The 20,527-nt window shown below is 41.8% G+C and overlaps 1 protein-coding gene across 1 annotated transcript in view; it reads left to right on the top strand.

The window, feature by feature from the left end:
- The window catches only part of TESMIN (testis expressed metallothionein like protein), a 1,691,460-nt gene that overhangs the window by 206,188 nt on the left and 1,464,745 nt on the right, over positions 1-20,527 (top strand). The window contains exon 3 of the mRNA XM_086958946.1: positions 7,049-7,169. Within this exon, the coding sequence (XP_086815072.1) occupies positions 7,049-7,169 (121 nt within the window). The remainder of the gene's footprint in view (positions 1-7,048; positions 7,170-20,527) is intronic.

Here is a 20,527-nt window from a genome sequence, read left to right as displayed (position 1 = left end):
AAATTTTCTAGCTCCTGTTAAGAGTCTTGCTGCGGCTTTGAGGCAGGCTTTTAGATGGCGGTTGAGATTTTGGGGAGCCCGCGAGGGTGGTGCATCTGTATTCCAGCTAAGCATGGGCGAATTTTGCGAATCTGGCGTTCACAAATTTGCGTATTTGCGAACTCGCAATCCGCAAAATCCGCAAACTCTCGCGAATTTGCGGATTTTTTTTGTGTTCGCAAGGGTTTCTGCCAGTTCACGATGGTTTTGTACCAGTTCGCAATTGCGAACTTACTTGTCGGCTCGCAACCGTCGCGACTTTGTTGTTTCTACATCTGGTTCATCATCACAGGTTCACAGCACCCTCTGTTTCACCACTGCCACCCTCTGATTCACCCATGCCACCCTCTGGTACATCACTGCCACCCTCTGATTCATCACTGTAGATTATGGGGGGGGGGAAAGCAAGCACACCTGCCCTGCTTCAACTGATATGAATTAATTTGGGGTTGATTAATGTGTCACTGAATTTAAACTTCCAGTCTGGCACCTGCTTCCTTATCTGTAATTTGCTCTCCGTTGCAGTGCAATTTTTTTTCACAGGACCTTTGTGGCCTACTTGTAGCTATTCTATGAGCCTGCTGTGAGGGTCAGAGCAGGGTCATAGAATAGTTGCAAGTAGGCAACTGAACTCTGGAGGGGCCCCTCAGGAAGCCCTACAGGGAATGGTTACTAATGATGAGTTTGAACTGTTGCACCTGCTCAGTGCTTTCAGTTTTGCAAAACTCGTTTTTCTGCAGAACAGCAACTGTACTTAGGCAACTGAACTCTGGAGGGGCCCCTCAGGAAGCACTACAGGGGATGGTTACTATTGATGAGTGAACTTTTGCACCTGCTGAGTGCTTTCAGTTTTGCAAAACTCGTTTTTCTGCAGAACAGCAACTGTAATGCCCCAAAAAAACTTACTTGTGAAAGTTGATTTCTAATCCAAAAGTGATCCAAAGAAAGTCACAAAGGCCTCAAATCCAAAAAAGTGCAGGCAAATGTCAACCTGAGGAGTTATTCTGATAAAAATCATCATTTTTAGAAGGTTTATGCTGCTTGCTGGTGGATTTCTTGTGCAGAATTGCAAATTTTGTAATTTCGCGAGTGCGAGATTGTTGCTGCCCGCCGCATCTACATGTTCGCAATTGCGAACTCTCGCGATGCGTCGCCATACTCCCGCGGGATCCCGCAGCAAGATCCAAAATGGCGCAGCACTCGCAACATATCGAGAAAAACAACATGGCTAACGCTGAATGATGGTAAGTGAACGCCGCACACCGCAATATTGTATCACCAAGCAAAAAAATCCGCTGCGTGCAAATTTGCGGATTTTCGGTAAATTTGCGAGAGTTCGCGGATTGCGAATTTACTGAAAATCCGCAAAATCCGCGAGCGGAACGGATTTTCCGCCCATGCTTAATTCCAGCCTTGAGATGACTAAGGACTGAATTGCTGTTTTGAGGTCCGGGTTTTCGATGAATGGTTTCATTTTTTTAAGGTAACTGAGGTGAAAGCGTGCGTTTTTATCTATCAGGTTGATGTGTGTTTGCATGTTAAGGTTTTTATCTAGTGTTATTCCAAGTGATTTGGTGGAGTCCACCAACGTTGGCGTGCAATTCAGAGCAGTGATCAAATTGGTCCATTTCTTTGTCTCCAGGGAGTTATTGGTGGGGGGAGATTAGAAGAAATTCTGTCGTTTGCGAGTTTAGCTTGAGGAAGTTGGTCGTTAGCCAGTGTATGGTCTTTTCAAGTGCCAGGTTAATTGTTTTTATGTCTTCAATGGAGGAGATCTTGATGTAAAGTTGAGTGTCGTCCGCATACATATGGTAGGCAATGTTCGCTTGCTGAAGTAGTTTAGTTAGTGGTTCGACATATAGGTTGAAAAGGGTGGAGCCTTGTGGTACTCATAGAAGGTTCAGTGAGGAGGGAGAGAGATTTTTGTTCACCATGAACGATTGTGTTCTGTTTTCCAGGAAGGATTTGAACGATTGAAGGACTATGCCAGATAAACGCATCCTGTTTTCCAGTCTTCTTAGAATTTTGTCGTGATTGACCGTGTCGAAGGCTGAGGAGAGGTCGAGCAGGACTAGTAGACAGGTTTCATTGCAGTCAAGAGCTAGGAGGGCATCGTCAACTATGTGCAGAATGGCTGTTTCTGTGCTATGGCTGGGCCTGAAACCTGATTGGTGGATGTTGAAGACCATGATGTGTTGGTTCAGTTGTTGCTGAACACATTTTTCCAGAACCTTGGCTACCATGGGAATTTTGGTTAAGGGTCGGAAATTATTGGCGATGGCAGAGTTTGCTGTCGGTTTGTTCAATATAGACAATATAGACTTGGCCCGTTTATAGGCAGTCCGGTATGGGTCCTTGTGCAAGCGATGTGTTGACGACTTTGGTCCAGAGAGGGGAGATGACTTGGTAGATGTGGCGAAGGCAATTTGAGGGGATTGGGTTGTTGAAGTGGTTGTTGAGTTTAGTTGTTGCTAATGTTTTTGGTGATGTCATTAATATCGTAGAGTTTGAAAGTGGACCAGTGAGAGTTGTTTTTTGTCAGAGGTAGCTCAGATTGTTCAGCGTTTTTGGTTTGAATGCTTTTTGGGGTGGCTGAGTTGGTTACTGCTGCATTAAGCTCAAGTTGGAGGGAGTTCGTTTTTGCTGCGAAGAAAGAAGAGAATTCTTCACTGCTAAGCTGTGATTTCGGGGTCGATAGTGAGATTTTAGCCTATTTGTCAGATTGTTGTTTAAGAATTTCAAAGAGCTTCTTAGGTCTATTTTTGACATTGTCTAGTTCTGATCTAAAGAAGTCTTTTTTAGATTGTAGAATTGTTTGTTATAGGGGTTTCTAGCTTTCCAAAGTAGTTTAAGATGGAGTCTCCATTTCCATTCTGATGATCTAAGTTTACGCCTTTCTTCGTTCAGGTCTCCATTAAACCATGGTTTTTGTCTTTGTTTGGAATACGTTTGAGTTTTGGTGATGCAGCTTTGTCTAAGACCTTGGTCATTGTGGAGTTGTAATGATCAGTGAGGTCATTGACGTCTGACATGTTGTTGGGGGGATGAAAACTTTCTCATAGTGGGATGCTAGGTTGTTCCAGTCGAGTTTTTTTTTGTGTGTTTCTTATCCATTGTTTTGCCTTGTTTTGCTGCGGGAAAGTTTTCTTCGAAGTGGAAGAAATATGGAAGGTGATGATGAGATGGTCTGACCCGTCACATGGGGTGATCATGATGGAGTCAATCGTACTTTGTTTAGAGATGAGCCAGTCAAGAGTAGCAACATTAGAGTGAGTGGGCTTTGTGATAGCTTAGATCAAAGAGTGGCCCTCTAGGAAGGTTTTGAGGGCGTTGACCTGCTTGTCCAGGGGGTTTTCCCAATAGAGATAAAAGTCGCTGAGGAAAATGTCGTGGAATGAGGTGAAGACTTTGTAGTAATGATTTCCATAAGTCGGGCTGTAAATCCTGCGTTCTTACCTTGGGGATGGTAGAGGATATGAAGTTTGTGGAAGTGGTTATCTGATGATTTGACAGAGATCCCAAGGTATTCACAGGAGTCCATGGGTTTGGAGTGAAACTTTGAGATGGTGAGGTCAGATCGATGTATGCAGGCTAGTCCTTCACCCTTTTTAAGAGGTCTGTCTTGTCTAATGATGCTGTAGTCAGGGGGGACTAGAAGGTCCAGACATGGCGAGGACGATTCCTTGAGCCAAGTTTCAGTGAGGATGGCTATGTCTGTTTTCATGTTTAGAATGAGGTCAGCGATGTCAGAGGTGTGTTTAAAGGCTGAGCGGCAGTTTAGGAGAAGGCAGGATATCGGTTTTGAGGAGTTTTTTCGTTCGGCTCGTGGGTTGCGGGGTTGTGGGTTATGGATTGGAGGTTGTTTAGGTGGATTCCTCTTTGTAATGGATGGGATGTTCTGTTTGTGTTGTTAGGGACTGGGAGATATAGAATTCTTCTTCATTATTTGTGATGTGGCAGGCAGGAGATTCATATGACAGTAGTAGGGTTTGGATTTCCAGGTCTGTTAGGTGGTTTAGATCTTCTTCAATTGTGTAGGGGCCTGTAGGAGTTTCGTAGAGTAGTACAAGGATTAGGAATTTTAGTTCCGTTAGGTAGTGGGATGATTTGGGGGTGCGTAAGTGTCGATTGGTCAGAGGCAGTGAAATAGTTTTTATCATGTTGTTGACTTCAGATAGAGACTGTTGAAGATGCATAAGTTTGGATAAAGATTTTTGGGCGAATAGTAGAACGCTTTTAATTTCCAATATGACGTTTGAAGTTTCCTTGATGTGAGGTAGGACTGAGTAAGGAGTGAATCTTGTTCCGAAGGGTGATAGGGAGGAGGGGACAGAGTTGGTGAGCTGGGAGGGTTTGGAGTAGTATAGCTGAGGGGTCTGATGTCTGTGAGGGCAGTGTGGAGGGTATGTGTGGCTGGGAATGGGGTAGTGGATATTGAGGGGTGTAGGAGCTTGCTGGGGGCTCTACACTGACTTGATAGCATAGCTGTGTTGTGGTGGGTGTTATCCGTGGTTGGTGTATGGGTATAGGCGTAAGTGAGGTTGGTGGGGATAGGGGAGGTAGTGGAGGGTGGAGATGAGGAGGGTCGGAGATTGGAGGTAACAGAAGGGGTGATGTTGTTAGATCTGATTACGTTTCCATTAGAGGGTGTAGGGGGAATGTGCTCTAAGGAAGGTGAGTTGATGATGCCTCTTTTATGGGTTCTGGTTAGTGGAGGTGGACTCTGATCTACAGGAGATGAGGGAGTGAGGGGTGTGGGTAGGTCCTGTGGGGCGTTGGGTGGTGAATGTGCCCTTTAATTCCTGCTTTGACAGGCCTGTCACATAAGTTGGCTTTTCCCGGATCTTTATCCTAAATAAATCGTTATTTACATCTATGATATATTTTAATCAGGAAATGAATGTACTATTATCCAATTGCAGGCGATCTCGGATAATTCTTTGGGTAAATCTTGTCTCATCCTTGGGCCAGATAGATCTCTAGAGCATTAGGTGTCGTATGGCAATCAAATCTGACAAATATCTTATTCCCACCACCTGTGTTTCGGGACAAAACCCCTGAAGTTTCCCTCCTATATAGTATATATATCTATGTATCACATGTTGCTGCAGGTAGGCATAGTGGGATGTGCGTCCCATTGATGCAGCCTATGATGTGCGGGAACTGTGCAAGTTGGTAGAAATCGTTTTGGTCTTTGCTAGTTCAGCAGGTGTGTCAGGGAACTCAATGTAGTGTTCCATCCTCTGCATCATGGCGTCAAGGAATTTTCTGAAGAAACATGACAGGCAGCTCTGAGACACCCCACATACCGCAGCATTCACATGCTGGTAGCTCACAGAGGCAAGAAGGTGTAGGCAGCACAACACCTGCACGTGGGGTGAGATGGCGTGTGCTCTTGGGGTTGGGTGTTCCAGATATGGGTGGAGGTCCCTGATCAAGTCCAGGATGGTTCTGGGGTGGAGTCTGTACCTTTGCAGGATCTCCGCTTCAGTCAGTTGGAAGAAGGTGATCCTCTGCCTATACACCTCCTCCTCCCTTTGCCAGACCCTCTCTCCTGCTGCCTGTATCCGTAGCCACCTTGTCATGATGTAGAAAGCCGCCATTGTGGTTGCACTGTTGCATTTTGGGGCCTTCTTTTATATCCTGTACCTGGTTTCCACCTGCTTTCAATCCATGGTAAATACCGACTCTTAAATACCGAATTTCATGGAATTCGGTATTTTTTGAGTTTCCTACATCTCGATATGCCATTTTTACCATTTCTTATTTACCGACTCGGTAAATAAGAATTCGGTGTATTCCAAATCGGAAAATAACCATTTCTTATTTACCGATTCGGTAAATAAGAATCCGGTATATTCCGATTCGAGATATCCCGATTCAGTATTTTAACGACTGGTTTTTACCGATTCCGTAACTTTTCCAACACATACATCTCGATACTCTTATACCGGTCGGTAAAGGCCGAAATTACCGATTTTCGGCCGTTACCGACCGGTATTTGGCTACCTACATCGGGCCCTAAATCTTTTCACCCATACTCCAAATTTCCTACCTCAGAAAATAGTTTGTTTCCACAGAGGACAATATGTTTTGCAGTGTTTTTTAGAATAGCTTCTAAAAAAGGTGGAACAACAATGGCCCAACAGCTGTGGAAGATTAGCCGAAAGATACCTGAAAGGATCGATTTTAAAGGCTGTTTTCAATAGAAAGCATACGTTTAATGAAACATAGTATAATGAAAATTCAATTTTAATAATATTTACTAGTTTTTCTTCTGTTACATCGTGAGTTGTTTGTCAGAATATTGTGAATGTTAATATAAAGAATACCATAGCCATAACATTATTTACCAAAATATCATATGGAATAGATCTATCTATCTATCTATCTATCTATCTATCTATCTATCTATCTATCTATCTATCTATCTATCTATCTATCTATCTATCTATCTATCTATCTATCTATCTATCTATCTATCTATCTATCTATCTATCTATCTATCTATCTGTCTGTCTGTCTGTCTGTCTGTCTGTCTGTCTGTCTGTCTGTCTATCTGTCTGTCTGTCTGTCTGTCTGTCTGTCTGTCTGTCTGTCTGACAATCTATCTAGTAAACCAATACTTACCTCTGTATACCTACCGTAGCCATATTTAGAGAGTTGATATGTTGGACATAGTATGTTTTCAGGTCTTTGTTACAGTTTAAATGTTGCTTTCGGTTGCTAAACATAGTAGAAGCAATTGGACCCAGTGCTGACTGAGTAATGCGTTCCAGAAATGTGAAAGACTTGTGTGTTTTCTGTGAATGCAATTATTATTACAAATGTCTGGGCTTTCAAGAGTCTTTACTTATTTTTGGAGGAATCGTTGTTATGATGATTTACTTATGCTCCAGTGTCTTATAGAAAAATAAGAATGATCACCTAAGGCAAATTAAATTCCTTATTAGTTCTATGCTATGTTAAAATACGCACTTTTAAACTAATTACATTTGTATTCTTTCAGGTACTGCGACAATTAGTGACTCCAGTCTCCCGTTTAAATAATTTTATTTGTTATGATCAGTGGAGAGAAGGCGTTATTAGTGGGGCTGTACAATCCCCGGATTTGCCTGCTTCTTCTGAAGGTAAATATAGAAAATAAATGGCTACACTATGGCATTCCTTTCGCATACATTCTAGGTATGATAGATAGACCTCAATGCAATATGTGTTCATTACCTCAGTGGAATGTAGCACAGATACCCCTAAAACCAATAAAGAAAGTCTTTATTTTCACTCAGGTTCCCAGAAAAGCTGTAGTATTCTACATGGTACTCATTTAGCTTCTTTGCTGCAGCACAAAACATCACGGCAGAACAAATGTGGAAATGCCTAAGGACATGTAATAAAGAATGGCAAAAAACTGCAGGAGGTACGAGGGCACCTTACCCGTATGGAGAAACGAACAACATCAGCAGAGCCAGTAGGTGTCGTCTATGCGACATGTATTGGCTTTGTCAATGTTTTATGTTGAGCCTAAACAGCGCTTGCGCTGGAAGATCTGTTATATGTACTTTGTGGGCTTTGGAGCATTCCCACAGGACTTGGGTGATTTCGCATTTTACTTTTTGGCTTAGGGACTTTAATTTTCTATTTTTCGAGCAACTGCCTCTAATTAACTGTTTTGATTGAAAACGACCAGCAGAGGCCAGTAAAATACCTGAATCGCTTTAGCGTTACCTAGATTCCAGGCCGTGAAACTTGTTCTATTTAGAAACTGAGAAAAGTCGATTTGCTTGTGTTTACTTTTTAAATAACTTTGGTACAACCGTGTTGCTGTCGTTTTCTACTTTCTCAACCCCTATAGAAAGTCAATAATATATTTCAGATTGATGCTGTGCTGTTTGCTAAAAAAAGTTCTACCACCATTTGTGCAATTATGTAGAAAGAAGCTTCAGAGATGCCTGCACGTAAGTGACCCCTTATCCTCGAATTGCTGGTGATTGCAAGCCATACCGAAATCCTGTTAGCAACAGCCGATGAATAAATCAAATGGCTTGTGGTTGGGTTGAAACTAGGCTTGCAGCTTGGTGAGAGTGCCCAGGAGTCCACTTACCTGTACACACCTAGTTACAGCAGCGTTGATCAGTACAACTGCTTTTGTTGTGGAATATCTTGCAGGCTTGACTGTCTGACAGTCTAAGAAAAGTAGCAGAGATGACACAAATTGTGTGTGCACTGCACTGTGCCTCAAATAGACATGCTGCAATGGTATATTTATTTTGTTTCATTTACAGATCTGTCACGATTATCTCTATTCCTCTTACGCTCTATTTGTGCCTCTGATTGGCTGTGAATTAGGTGAATATCTCTGAATTTCCTTTCTTGTTTTGAAAAGCTTCTAAATACATTGTAAATGGGCCAGGCAAACACTGTTTGTACATATGAGTAAAGCCCTAATGTTAAACTGTTTTTAGGTCCAGTCTAGACAATGCTCGCACTGTCGCTTAGCGACCTGTGTTAAATGCTTTGTGGAGTTTTAACTGCACCAATTACTTGTCTTTGCTTTTCATTGTATATGTCCGTGCCTTTTAAAAATGTGTGCTTGTTAGTGCTCCGTGCAGCCCCTTGGTTCCTCCTTTTTCTCTTCTGTTCCTTCTGCAGAGCAGGTACTAAGTACTGTCTCGTAACACTATGGTTCTTTATTTGTTCTTTGGGGAACTATTTTTTTAATGCATGTGTCTCTTGCCAACTCTGTGTCTCTCCCTCTTCAATCTTCTTAGTGGCGGATATCTAATGACACTCTTCTGTTTAAGACTTGGGCAACCTTATCCTCACTTACGATGGCGGCCACAATTCTTCCATGAGCGTTATTTTTTATTTCTCTTGCCACAGTTCGAGCCGACCAATGCATTGCATTGAATAGCCTTGGCACTCGTGAACTATATCACCAGCACATTTAAGTGCGTTGTGCGCATGCACATAGTCCTCTTTTCTGGTGGTGAACAGAGTGAGTTTATTCTGGGTGACTTTTTTTGCCACCTATTGACATTTATTATTTGGGCTCTGCACATGTCCACGTTCAATGGGGCATCGGTATTGCTTTGAAGAGAGTTGAGGGAAGCTACTTGTGTTTCATTAGTGCACAGTTCCCCCTTTAGTGTGCAGTATAGGTGCAAATATTTCACAGGAGGAGAAGAAAGCAAGGGGAGAGCAGAGGTGGAAGAGAAAATTAAAGGGGAAGAAAGTTCAGATGAAGAGGAGATAGGAGGGAGAATTAGCATAGTCGAGCAACATAAAGTGGTCAGACACTCACAGGGTAAGATTAATATATGAGATCTGGCTTAATTTCCCACCATAAGCCCAGACTATTGGGCTGGGATTTTGTGTTGAGGCTAGTATTTTCTCTCACATCATTATCACTGCTGGCTAGCATCATTGGTTGTTAAGGTGTGGAAGGGTGGGGCAGCATGTTCCACCCCAGGCCAAGGACTGAGCTGCCCACATTTCCATTTATCGTTCAAACACTAGGATCCAAACCCTCCAACCTACCAGAAAAAACACTGATATCTCAGTGAACAATATTATATGTGAACTGAAAGGCTGCCAACATGGAGACGGTGGAAACAGCAAGATAAACAACTTCCCATGGTCTTAGCGATGACATTTACTCTCTGAACATGATTGTTTCCTTTCTACCAATTGTGTTTCATCCAGACTGTTCCATTATAAATCTACAAATTAACAGATTCCTGCCTCAATAAACCCAGTCTCATGGATTTCTGACATGCTGTTTCATGCCTAATTATGACATTAAATCTCAGAGTGACAGTAATTTCCAAAGCAATCAACTTACATTTGGTTAAAATAATACATGAAAAAATGAATATGCAGGGTTAGGGCTTAAACCCTAATCAAAAGGTATTACAAACATACATCACACTCCACTACAATTGCTACATGGTTGTCCTGGCCTGTAGAGCAATCAGGCAGTGCCATATGAGCTGGCATGATAGGGTCACTGTGTAGACCAGTTTTTAGCTGTCTGTGGGCCTGCTTTGTGGTATACAGTCGGTTTTCAAGTTTCGCCTGCCCAACACTTGTACTGTGCTTGTGAAATCTATTGTATTTAATCTAAATCTTAAAAGAGGCTTACCTCACGCCCTTGCTTTTCATTGGCTTGTTTGCTTGCTGCTTACTTTTACTCCATTTCTATTGTTTGTAGCATACCATTTTACGTTGTTCCTGATGTGTTATTAGTACCACCAACCATCGACAAGACTATGCTCTGCCTTCCTTTCACTTGCCCATACTCCCAGCATCCAGTGAAGCAGAAGTGGAGGATGCTCCTTCTCCCACATTGCAGCAAAGAAGTGGAATAGCCTCCCCATGCACCTCTGGACCATCACCTCACTTCCGGAATTCCAAATGGCCCTCAAGACCTGGATGTTCGAATAACCCTTGGGGACCTGCCAGCACCTGGATGTCCTTTTGGGTGATTAGCTATTTTTTATAAATCCTGATTGATTGATCAGTATCCCTTGACCCACGTAGAGTTTTTTTCCACTTTGGTGGAACTTCTATTAAGCACCTATGCATGCTTTGTGGGAAGCCAAATGCTCTGATCGCAAAGCGCACTCAAAGCGCCCCCGAGCCGGAGCAGGAACCACCTCTACCACTCCCATTTGAGCCGCTCACTCACCAGTACACCCGGGGCTTAAGCAGGGACTCACTCTAGTGCTACCTTTTGAGCAGCGCACTCACTAGTATCCCTGGGGCCAAAGAAGGGACTCACTCTAGTTAACTATTTCTTAGCGGTATTACACTGCATTTTCCTTATTTGTCTTACTAACTTTATGATTGGTTTGGGGTAGAACAAAACATTTGCATGAGTGAGTGCATTCTTTTTTGCACCGCATGTAGTGACAGCCTTGGTGCATTATTGCATTGGACCAAGCCCTCTGCTAGCTGTGTACTTTCCAAAGTTTGTGTTCATTACATCAGTATAAGCCCCAGTGTCATTCCACCTAGTATAATTCTTTTTTAACAGAGTTTTATATAACATGAACTTGACCCGAATCGGGTATCCGAGTGCTTTACATAGCACCAATTGCATTACATTAAGAGACGTTCATTTTTGTTAGGCACGGGGAGATTAAGAGCCATATGTATCAAGATACCAATTAGCGATTTTGTAATAGCTATTTTTAAGAAATCGCTATTTCAGAATCGCTAATTGGTATGTATCAAGAAAATCGAATTTTTTTTGCCATTTCTTGATATTCCTTAATTGCGTATTCGCAAATTGCGAATTCACAATTAAGGAATAGTTTCCCACTCATTTCTATGGGCCTCCTGGCCCATAGGAAGGAACGGGAATTTATTCTCAATTTGCGATTCGCAATTTGCTAATCGCAAATTGAGAATAATTTCAAGGGTGCAGTGGTGTCCAAAGGACACCCTGTTGCACCCCTGAAATAAGTGTGAGTGACCATGTGGTTCATGTGGTTCATGTGCGTCACATTGCACTTAGAAAAATGGAAAAATTGGCATTTTTCAAGAAATTCGCGAATTACCACGAACTTGAAGTTGGTGGTAATTTGCGATTCCTTAGGGACAACTAGCAATTTTGTTTAGCTTCATACATTGCATTTAAGGAATCGCAAAATTTGTGATTCCTTAAATGCAATTGCAAAATAAGGAATCGCAAATTTTGCGATTCCTTATTTTGCACCGGATTTTCAATCATACATCCCATTTAGCAAATTCGCATTTGCAAAGGCCGAAATTCTGCAAATTTTGGCCTTTGCGAATGCGAATTTGTATGATACATATGGCCCTAAGTGATTTTCTCAGAATCACAGGATGTTAAATGTCATTGCCGAGACTAAAACCCAGTTCCCCATATTAGAGGTTGACCGCCCTAGCCGTTAGGCCAACTCCTCTCTCAATGTATTGGTACATTACCGCCATCTTCTCGTTTAAGAGAATATAGTTTTCACAATCTCACTGCCAAAAAGATAATTCTTCTAGCAACATGCTGGACAGTATTTTCCCAGGTCTGTAGTGCGAATGTCCGCTCAAAGGGCCCCATAGAAACCGAATTGCAGATTTAAGGATCTAAAATAAATCAAAAGATATCCACAGCAGTTAACCCTTTCGATGCTGATGACGAGCTCAGCTCGTCATCACCCACGGGTGTCGTGTGCTGATGACGAGCTGAGCTCGTCATGGTGCCACTAAAATGGCATTTTCCAGCACAGGGGGGGGAAAACGCCCAGCAGCCATGTGGTTAAATACAAGTGACAGTGCACTCGGTCCAAAGGAATGAGCGAAAATACATTACTGAGTGACATCAATCAATATGTATACAGTGGGGTAAGTGCACAACCTATGTTTAACACAGTTCGTTTCTTTTTGGGTGCTCCGTGGGTGGCGGCCAACGTCCCTGGGCGCCTGATTGACAGATTCACACGTTGTGTCTCTAATGGAACATTAGGGACATCCCCTTGGGCACTCCTTTATCTCCTCCCTTGTAGTCAGAGGATTCCACACTTTTTGTATTTCATTATTTAGATATTTTATTAGGTATTTTCAATTTCTTATCTTGAATTCATTCACTCATTAAATTCTCATTGTTTCAACATCAGTGACAAATATTCCTTTGTATTCCAATGCATTTCGGGCGGTATCACAACGCCCTTCATCAGGGAATCAATACTATAGAAAAAAAAAATTGAAAATACCTAATAAAATATCTAAATAATGAAATACAAAAAGTGTGGAATCCTCTGACTACAAGGGAGGAGATAAAGGAGTGCCCAAGGGGATGTCCCTAATGTTCCATTAGAGACACAACGTGTGAATCTGACATCAATCAATGCCAGGATTTATATTAACTTGATAGATTCTGCTAGTCATGGCATCGGCATTAAAAAGTTCTGCCTGTCGTGAAAGGCAGTCATGCACTACCGAAATGCAAGGTAATACATTCTCTTTCTCAGCAAGCTATAAATATATGGCACAGATAAGAATTATTTTAGGACAGCCGGATAATATTATTAGAACTGAGGCATCACTGTGGACTAGTATACGATAGGCACACTCCAGTGACTCACTGCATACATGATTACTCTTGAGTGTCAGGAAGGTGAGCCTTGGAAGGACTCTTTAACGGGAGAATACATTCAAAGACTGCATTAATTATAATTAAGGCTCCCAGTTTTCCATTTTTACAGATAAATACAGGCAAAATGTTTTCAGTTTGTATTTATTTTTAAAAGTGGAAAAATACTGAAAATTATGCTTCTTTAGAGTGACTCACCATGCTGTCTTTTGGGTATTTCAAGACACAAGCTGAGCAGATAGACAGAATCGGGACTTAAAACACAGGTTGTGGGTTCCCTAAATATAGGCATATGTTAACATATATTTGTAGTATAATGCTGATATTTGTCTGTGAGTGTCAGGTTTTGCTAGATTTGGCTGCTTAATTTGCTAAAATGCTACAGGCATCAAAGTATGAACGCATGCTTATCAGTTAAATAAATGTGGATATATATATACCAGTTTATGACTCCATTTATTCTCAAAGCACAAAATCATCTTGGATAAATACCACTAAAACGGCCAAAATATAAACATGCATAAATACAAACAGAAACTTTTAAAGAAATAAATACCATAAAAACGGGAGCCCTAATTATAATAAAGAACTGTTGTGGCCTGGGTGCTTATTTATTAATTATTTTATTTATAAAGCTTAGGTCAGGTCACTCAGCTGCTCCATGGTTTAACCAGCCTCAATTTGTTATAAGGAGATTGGATTTATGGGAAAACAAACAAAAGGCAGTCTATCAATAAAGGAACATCGCTTTTGGACTGAACACGCAGGTACGTGTAGGACGTAATCTGGCTGATTTGGTAGGTGTGCCGTATTTTTCCCCATCACTTACACCTAGGTCTATGTCATCATGCCAGTTGCCCTGGGACCAGCATTGGGTGTCTCCTGCTGCTCATCCTCTATCTGATGTTATTTATTTAAAATGTGACAAGTTGTAAGGTCTTCAGGCTTTAAAGCAAATGATTATTGCAAGGAAAGTGCCATACTGAGCCCAGCGTTAACCCGAGGTGAGGCCGGCCAGCAATCCCAAAGAGGCCCCGTTGTGACAAGGTGCATGGGTGAGCCAGGGGGATAGCCGCTGGTCCGTGCTGGCGTGGGTTGACTCTCCCCCTCCTTCATATCCATCGCTCCAGCACAGCACCACCAAAATGGACAACGTCGTCCACCCACTGACATCCCCCTTTCAAATACCAGCAAAAATGAGAGAATGTTGGGCGTGCGGGCCATGGTGTCTTCTTGACCCCCACCCAACACCATAGGCAGTGGGGCTAAACGGTGATATACCTGTCCCCTGGAGGGGAGACGCATCCGATAACGGTACCAGCCGTATCCCACCACCGCACAAGTTCTACCCAGACACCGGGCAGCGGCTGGCTGCAGATGGTGCGGCCTTACGGCCTACCTCAACTTTCTCAGCTTCAGTCATTTGCTGCGTGGCGGTACTGGAGAGGCACTCCATAAAACGTTTACAGCACTGTGGAACTGCCCCATGGAGGAGGGGGGTGCATCCGATAACCAAATCAGCTGCTTCCCGACCGCACAAGTTCTAACACTACAGACAATGTTTGCAGCGCTGAGGGACAGTCTTATACTTTATTGCCTTATGGCCACCACGAGAATAAGCAACACCAGCAGGCACACTCCCTTTACCTTTTGGGCAATGTAGGCCTAAGACTTTCTATACCCACTAGGTAAATTGAAGACACACTGCGCAGGGGCTCGATATCTCTTCTTCTTGAATGCTCATGGTCTCTGGTGTCACAAAGCAGCACAAATTTGCCTTTGAATAAAGCCGGTCGAGGGGCTGAGGTCTCGGGCCTGGGCATGGCAGAAGGCGGTAACATACCCATCACCCGCAGGCCTATTGTACAAGGAACATACACCCTCATGATGGAACTCAGGGATAGTTTTGAAGTGCTAGACTCGCGTTTTGACGCGCTAGACAAGCGCCTGGACACAATGGGGGCAAGATTGGATCGCCAGGAGGGCAGACTGGACACAGCGGAGGGCAGGATATCGGATCTAGAAGACGTCTCCAATCAGACCACCAAGAGACTGGAACACATGGAAAAACTTCTAAAATCCATAGCCATTAAGAACAAAGACATGGTGGCCAAGGGGAGACGTACCAATGTTTGTTTGCATACTAGAACTTCCCGAGTCAACAAACTGATCACTCCTGGATGGCTTTTGGAAAAGTCCTGATCAATTTATTCGGCTGCAAATCCTTCACTTCTACTTTTGTGGTTGAGAGTGCACATCGCACACTTCGGCCGTGTCCTAACCCAGGCTGCCCCCAGCAGCCGATAATAGCCCGGCTTCTAAATTTCAAAGATAGGGACACATAGCTGCAGATGGCCTGGGAAAAAGGGCCATTGGAATAGCAGGGCTCCTCCATTTGGCTCTAAACAGACTTCACCACCTTGGTAAAGGATTCCCGCCGGAAATATGTGGGAGCCAAAGTTACCCTCCATAAATTGGGACTGAAGTATGGGATGTTATATCCAGCCCATTTAGAAGTGGACATAGATGGTCGGTCACCAACATCAGTCCAGGAATTCTGCTGCTTCCTCTCCAAATCAAGGGGGCCTCAACCCTTGCTGTTCCTGGTCGGGTCCCCATCCTGTCTCGGACTCTGGGGCCAGAGGTGAACTGTTCTCGGCAAGCTAAGTATAGGCGGTCCCACCATAGGGCTAGCGCAGTGTTGTAATGACTTGCCTCTACATTACAATACAATGTCCAAATGCACACATACTGCCACCCTAGACATAGCTATTGTCAACACTATTGACTGTTCTTGGTCAGCTAAGCATAGACGGTCCTAGGATGTATGACGTTACAACGCATACTATTACAACGCGAAATAGTAAAAGTAATGGAAAACTAGCATTACAATGAAAACACATATTACGCATACCCTTACAACGCTTAAAATAAACGAAAATGATTTTTTTTTGTTTTGTAAAATAAAACCTGGCACGGGATGCAGGAAAAATAGGGGTTTTGGGTGGGGAAGTGTATTAAAATGTGGTAATAAACTACGTAAATTTAACGAAAAGCAAAGCATTTTTAATAAATTAATACTCTAGTATTAAAATGAATACTCAAGTATTAAAAAAGTACTTGAATATTCTAAAATATATTTTTTTTCACAAAATAAGCACGACTTAAAAATAACAATTTTAAAACAAGAACGAGAATTAAATATAACTATCCGAAATAACAACCAAATACCAAACACATACCAGCCATTTTAAGTAGTGCAGATAAAACATTTGCCCTACAACTCTTTTTTGAACGTAACACCAAAACACTGAAAACAAAATGGATGCCAAAACGGAATTAGAAACTTAAAACAACACTATTTAAATCGATTTTTAAAGCTTTTTAAAAGGAATATTTTCTCAAAAATTAAGAACACACTGACACAAACCTATAAATACGAGCAAGAGAACATTTTGAAAACAGTTGATTATCAACTACCAGAGAGAGCAGATGCCAAAAACTGACCCTCTGACCTTTTCATACAGCGACGACCTGGAGTCATTGAAAAAGAAATATTTTGACACATACAAGTAAGTTTATAAAGAAATAAAAGTATAACAAGAATGTATCCATAAAAACTAAGTATTAATACTAAATTATATAATTAATTAAATTACAGATTTACCATAATTTGCTGATTTGAAAAAGCAATTTTTTCAAGATAAAGCGAATTTTGACAGATATGTAAGTACCTATAAATATTAATCATAAGTTTGCCAAATAAGTAAAATAGCAGCATAACTCAATTTGTTTAAATGTGGTAACATAAAAAAAATTAAAAAGCCACAATGCATATTAATTCAAATTAATGATAAAAAAAGATTGCTAAAAGTCAAGGGACACAGTGCTAGACATTTTTTGCAGCATTAGAAATGTATGTAAATAGACTTTTTAAAAAAAAGAATAAGAGATAATCGATTTACTTATATTTAAAAATAAACAAATGTCAAATGTAATTTTTCGACAGCAAAAGAATTATATTTGAGAAAGAAGCCTATCAACAATATCAAAAAGGTACTTCTTTTCAAATATTTCTTTTAAAACTTTAAATTGTAAAATGTAAAAAACCTTTTCTGATACAAAGAAAATTATAAACATTTTCACACAGATAAATAACGAAAGAAAAGAACGAAAACTTGCTTAATCGAAAATACCAAGGACGATATTTAAAAAGGTAAAATTTACTAATAAAGTGTAGGGGTAGCATTTACTATTCTAAGTCTGGGAAGGTGTAGCAGTAAGGAAAGTGTGGAATAGTATAGGAGTACCATTTACTATTCTAACTCCAGCAAGGTGCAGCATTAGGGTAAGTGAGGAATAGTGTAGGGGTACCATTTACTATTCTAATTCCAGGAAGGCCCAGCAAAAGGGAAAGTGAGGGATACTGTAGGGGTGTAATTTACTATTCTAACTCCAGGAAATTGCAGCAGAAGAGAAAGTGAGGGATACTGTAGGGGTGTAATTCACTATTCTAAATCCAGGAAGGTGTGAAATGAGTTTTATCATGCGCATACTTTACCCAATGGGCGTCAAGGCGCCTAATTCAAATAGTACAGCTCGCAGATCAGACCAGCATTCTCTTATTGGTAGGCTTTGGTAAAGCACCACGTCTTGAGGGCCTTTGTAAACAAATCAATTGAGGGTAGGGTTTTAACCTCAATTGGGAGAGAGTTCCAGAGCTTAGGAGCGACGACAGAAAAAGCTCTCGCTCCCCATCTGGCTAGCCTTGTGCGGGGTACTACCAGTTGAAATAACCCAGCAGATCGAAGAGATCTGGTTGGGATATAGCGGGTAAGCAGGGACCCAAGTGCGTCGTCCTTGCCAGCCGCAAGAGCTCTGTAAGTAAGGCATAGAATCTTAAAAAAGACTCTATGCTGAACAGGGAGCCAATGTAGATCTCTCCTGGCAGTCGTGGCTGAAGATGCCAAAGGAAGGGCCAGAACAAAACGTGCTGCAGCATTCTGGACGATTTGCAGTCGATGGATAAGGCCCTTGTTGGACTCCACATAAAGGGAGTTGCAATAATCAAGCCTGGAGCCAACAAGAGCGACTGCAATCTTCTTCCGAGCCTGAAGAGAGAGGTAGTTACGGATCACATTTAGAATCCTGATGACACCCCAACATGTGGCCACGGTCCTATTTACTTGGAGCGTCATAGACAGTGAGGTGTCAAAAACCACGCCGAGATTTCTGGCTGATTGGGAGGGAGTGGGGCAGGTGCCAAGAGACGAAGGCCACCACTCGCTCGACCAAACATCTTGGCTTCTCCCAAAGACCAAGACCTCTGTCTTGTCGCCATTTAGCTTCAGGGAATTGATGATCATCCAGTCTGCCACATGCTGCATGCATGACCTAAAGCTAATGGCGGATGTATGGACAGAGGAGTGAGCCAGTGACACCATGATCTGGGTGTCGTCGGCGTAGGTGTAGCAGTATGGAAAGTGTGGGATAGTGTAGGGGTGTAAGTTACTATTCTAACTCCAACAAGGTTTAGCAGTAGGGAAAGTGTGGGATAGTGTAGGGGTACCATTTAGTATTCTAACTCCAGGAAGGTGCTGCAGTAGGGAAAGTGAGGGATACTTTAGGGGTTAAATTAGCAATTATACCTCCAGGAAGGTGTAGCGGTAGGGAAAGTGAGGGATAGCGTAGGAGTGTAATTTACTATTCTAACTCCAGGAAGGTGTAGCAGTAGGGAAAGTGAGGGATAGTGTTGGGGTGTAATTTACTATTCTAACTCCAGGAAGGTGTAGCGATAGGGAAAGTGTGGAATAGTGTAGGGGTGTAATTTATTATTCTGACTCCGGGAAAGTGTAGCAGTAGGGAAATTGTGGGATAGTGTAGAGGTACCATTTACTATTCAAACTCCGGGAAGGTGCAGCAGTAGTGTAAGTGTGAAATAGTGTAGGGGTACGATTTACTATTCTAACTCCAGGAAGGTGCAGCAGTAGGGAAAGAGAGGGATAGTGTAGGAGTGTAATATACTATTCTAAATCCTGTTAGTTTAATCTGTAGTGAAAGGGATAGATACTGCAAAGAAATACAGTCATGTAAACTTATTTAAAGAATAAAAACATTCTATAACATATTCTTTCTTTTCAATCTTTACAGATTCACAACTACCTTCCAAAGAAAAGATAAGCAAAGCCAATACAAAGAAAACAGATTCTAGAAAAAGGCAATACCCCAAACTAAAAAGGTAAAACAGATCAAAATGCAACAATATGAAACTAAACATAGAGCAAAATGTTAGTATTGTAACTCCAGGAAGGTGCAGCAGTAGGGAAAGTGAGGGATAGTGAAGGGGTATAATTTCCTATTCTAACTCCAGGAAGATGTAGCAGTAGGTAAAGTGAAGGATACTGCAGGGGTGTAATTTACTATTCTAACTCCAGTAAGGTGTAGCAGTAGTTTACTATTCTAACTCCAACAAGGTGTTGCAGTAGGGAAAGTGTGGGATAGTGTAGGGGTACCATTTAGTATTCTAACTCCAGGAAGGTGCTGCAGTAGGGAAAGTGATGGATAGTGTAGGGGTGTAATTTACTATTCTAACTCCAGGAAGGTGCAGCAGTAGGGAAAGTGAAGGATAGTGTAGGGGTGTAATATACTATTCTAAGTCCTGTGAGTTGAATCCCTAATGAAAGGGATAGATAGTGCAGAGGAATACAGTCATGTAAACATTTTTAAAGAATAAAAACAATCTATAACATATTCTTTCTTTTCAATCTTTACAGATTCACAACTACCTTCCAAAGAAAACCAAAGCAAAGCCAATAGAACGAAAACAGTTTCCAGAAAAAGCCAATACCCCCAACTAAAAAGGTAAAACAGATCAAAATGCAACAATTTGAAACTAAACATAGAGCAATATTTTAGTATTGTAACTCCAAGAAGATGCAGCAGTAGGGAAAGAGAGGGATAGTGAAGGGGTGTAATTTCCTATTCTAACTCCAGGAAAGTGTAGCAGTAGGGAAAGTGAATGATACTGTACGGGTATAATTTACTATTCTAACTCCAGGAAGGTGTAGTAGTAGGGAAAGTGTGGGATAGTGTAGGGGTGTAATTTACTATTCTAACTGCAGGAAGGCGCAGCAGTAGGGAAAGTGTGGAATAGTGTAGAGGTACCATTTACTATTCTATCTCCAGGAAGGTGCAGCAGTAGGGTAAGTGTGGAATAGTGTAGGGGTACCATTTACTATTCTAACTCCATGAAGGTGCAGCATTAGGGTAAGTGAGGAATAGTGTAGGGGTGTAATTTACTATTCTAACTCCAGGAAGGTGCAGCAGAAGGGAAAGTGAGGGATAGTGTAGGAGTGTAATATACTATTCTAAGTCCTG

Source organism: Lissotriton vulgaris, chromosome 2_1 (assembly GCF_964263255.1).
Source record: "Lissotriton vulgaris chromosome 2_1, aLisVul1.2, whole genome shotgun sequence".
Classification (NCBI taxonomy): domain Eukaryota; kingdom Metazoa; phylum Chordata; class Amphibia; order Caudata; family Salamandridae; genus Lissotriton; species Lissotriton vulgaris.
This window is presented reverse-complemented; position numbering and strand designations above follow the sequence as displayed.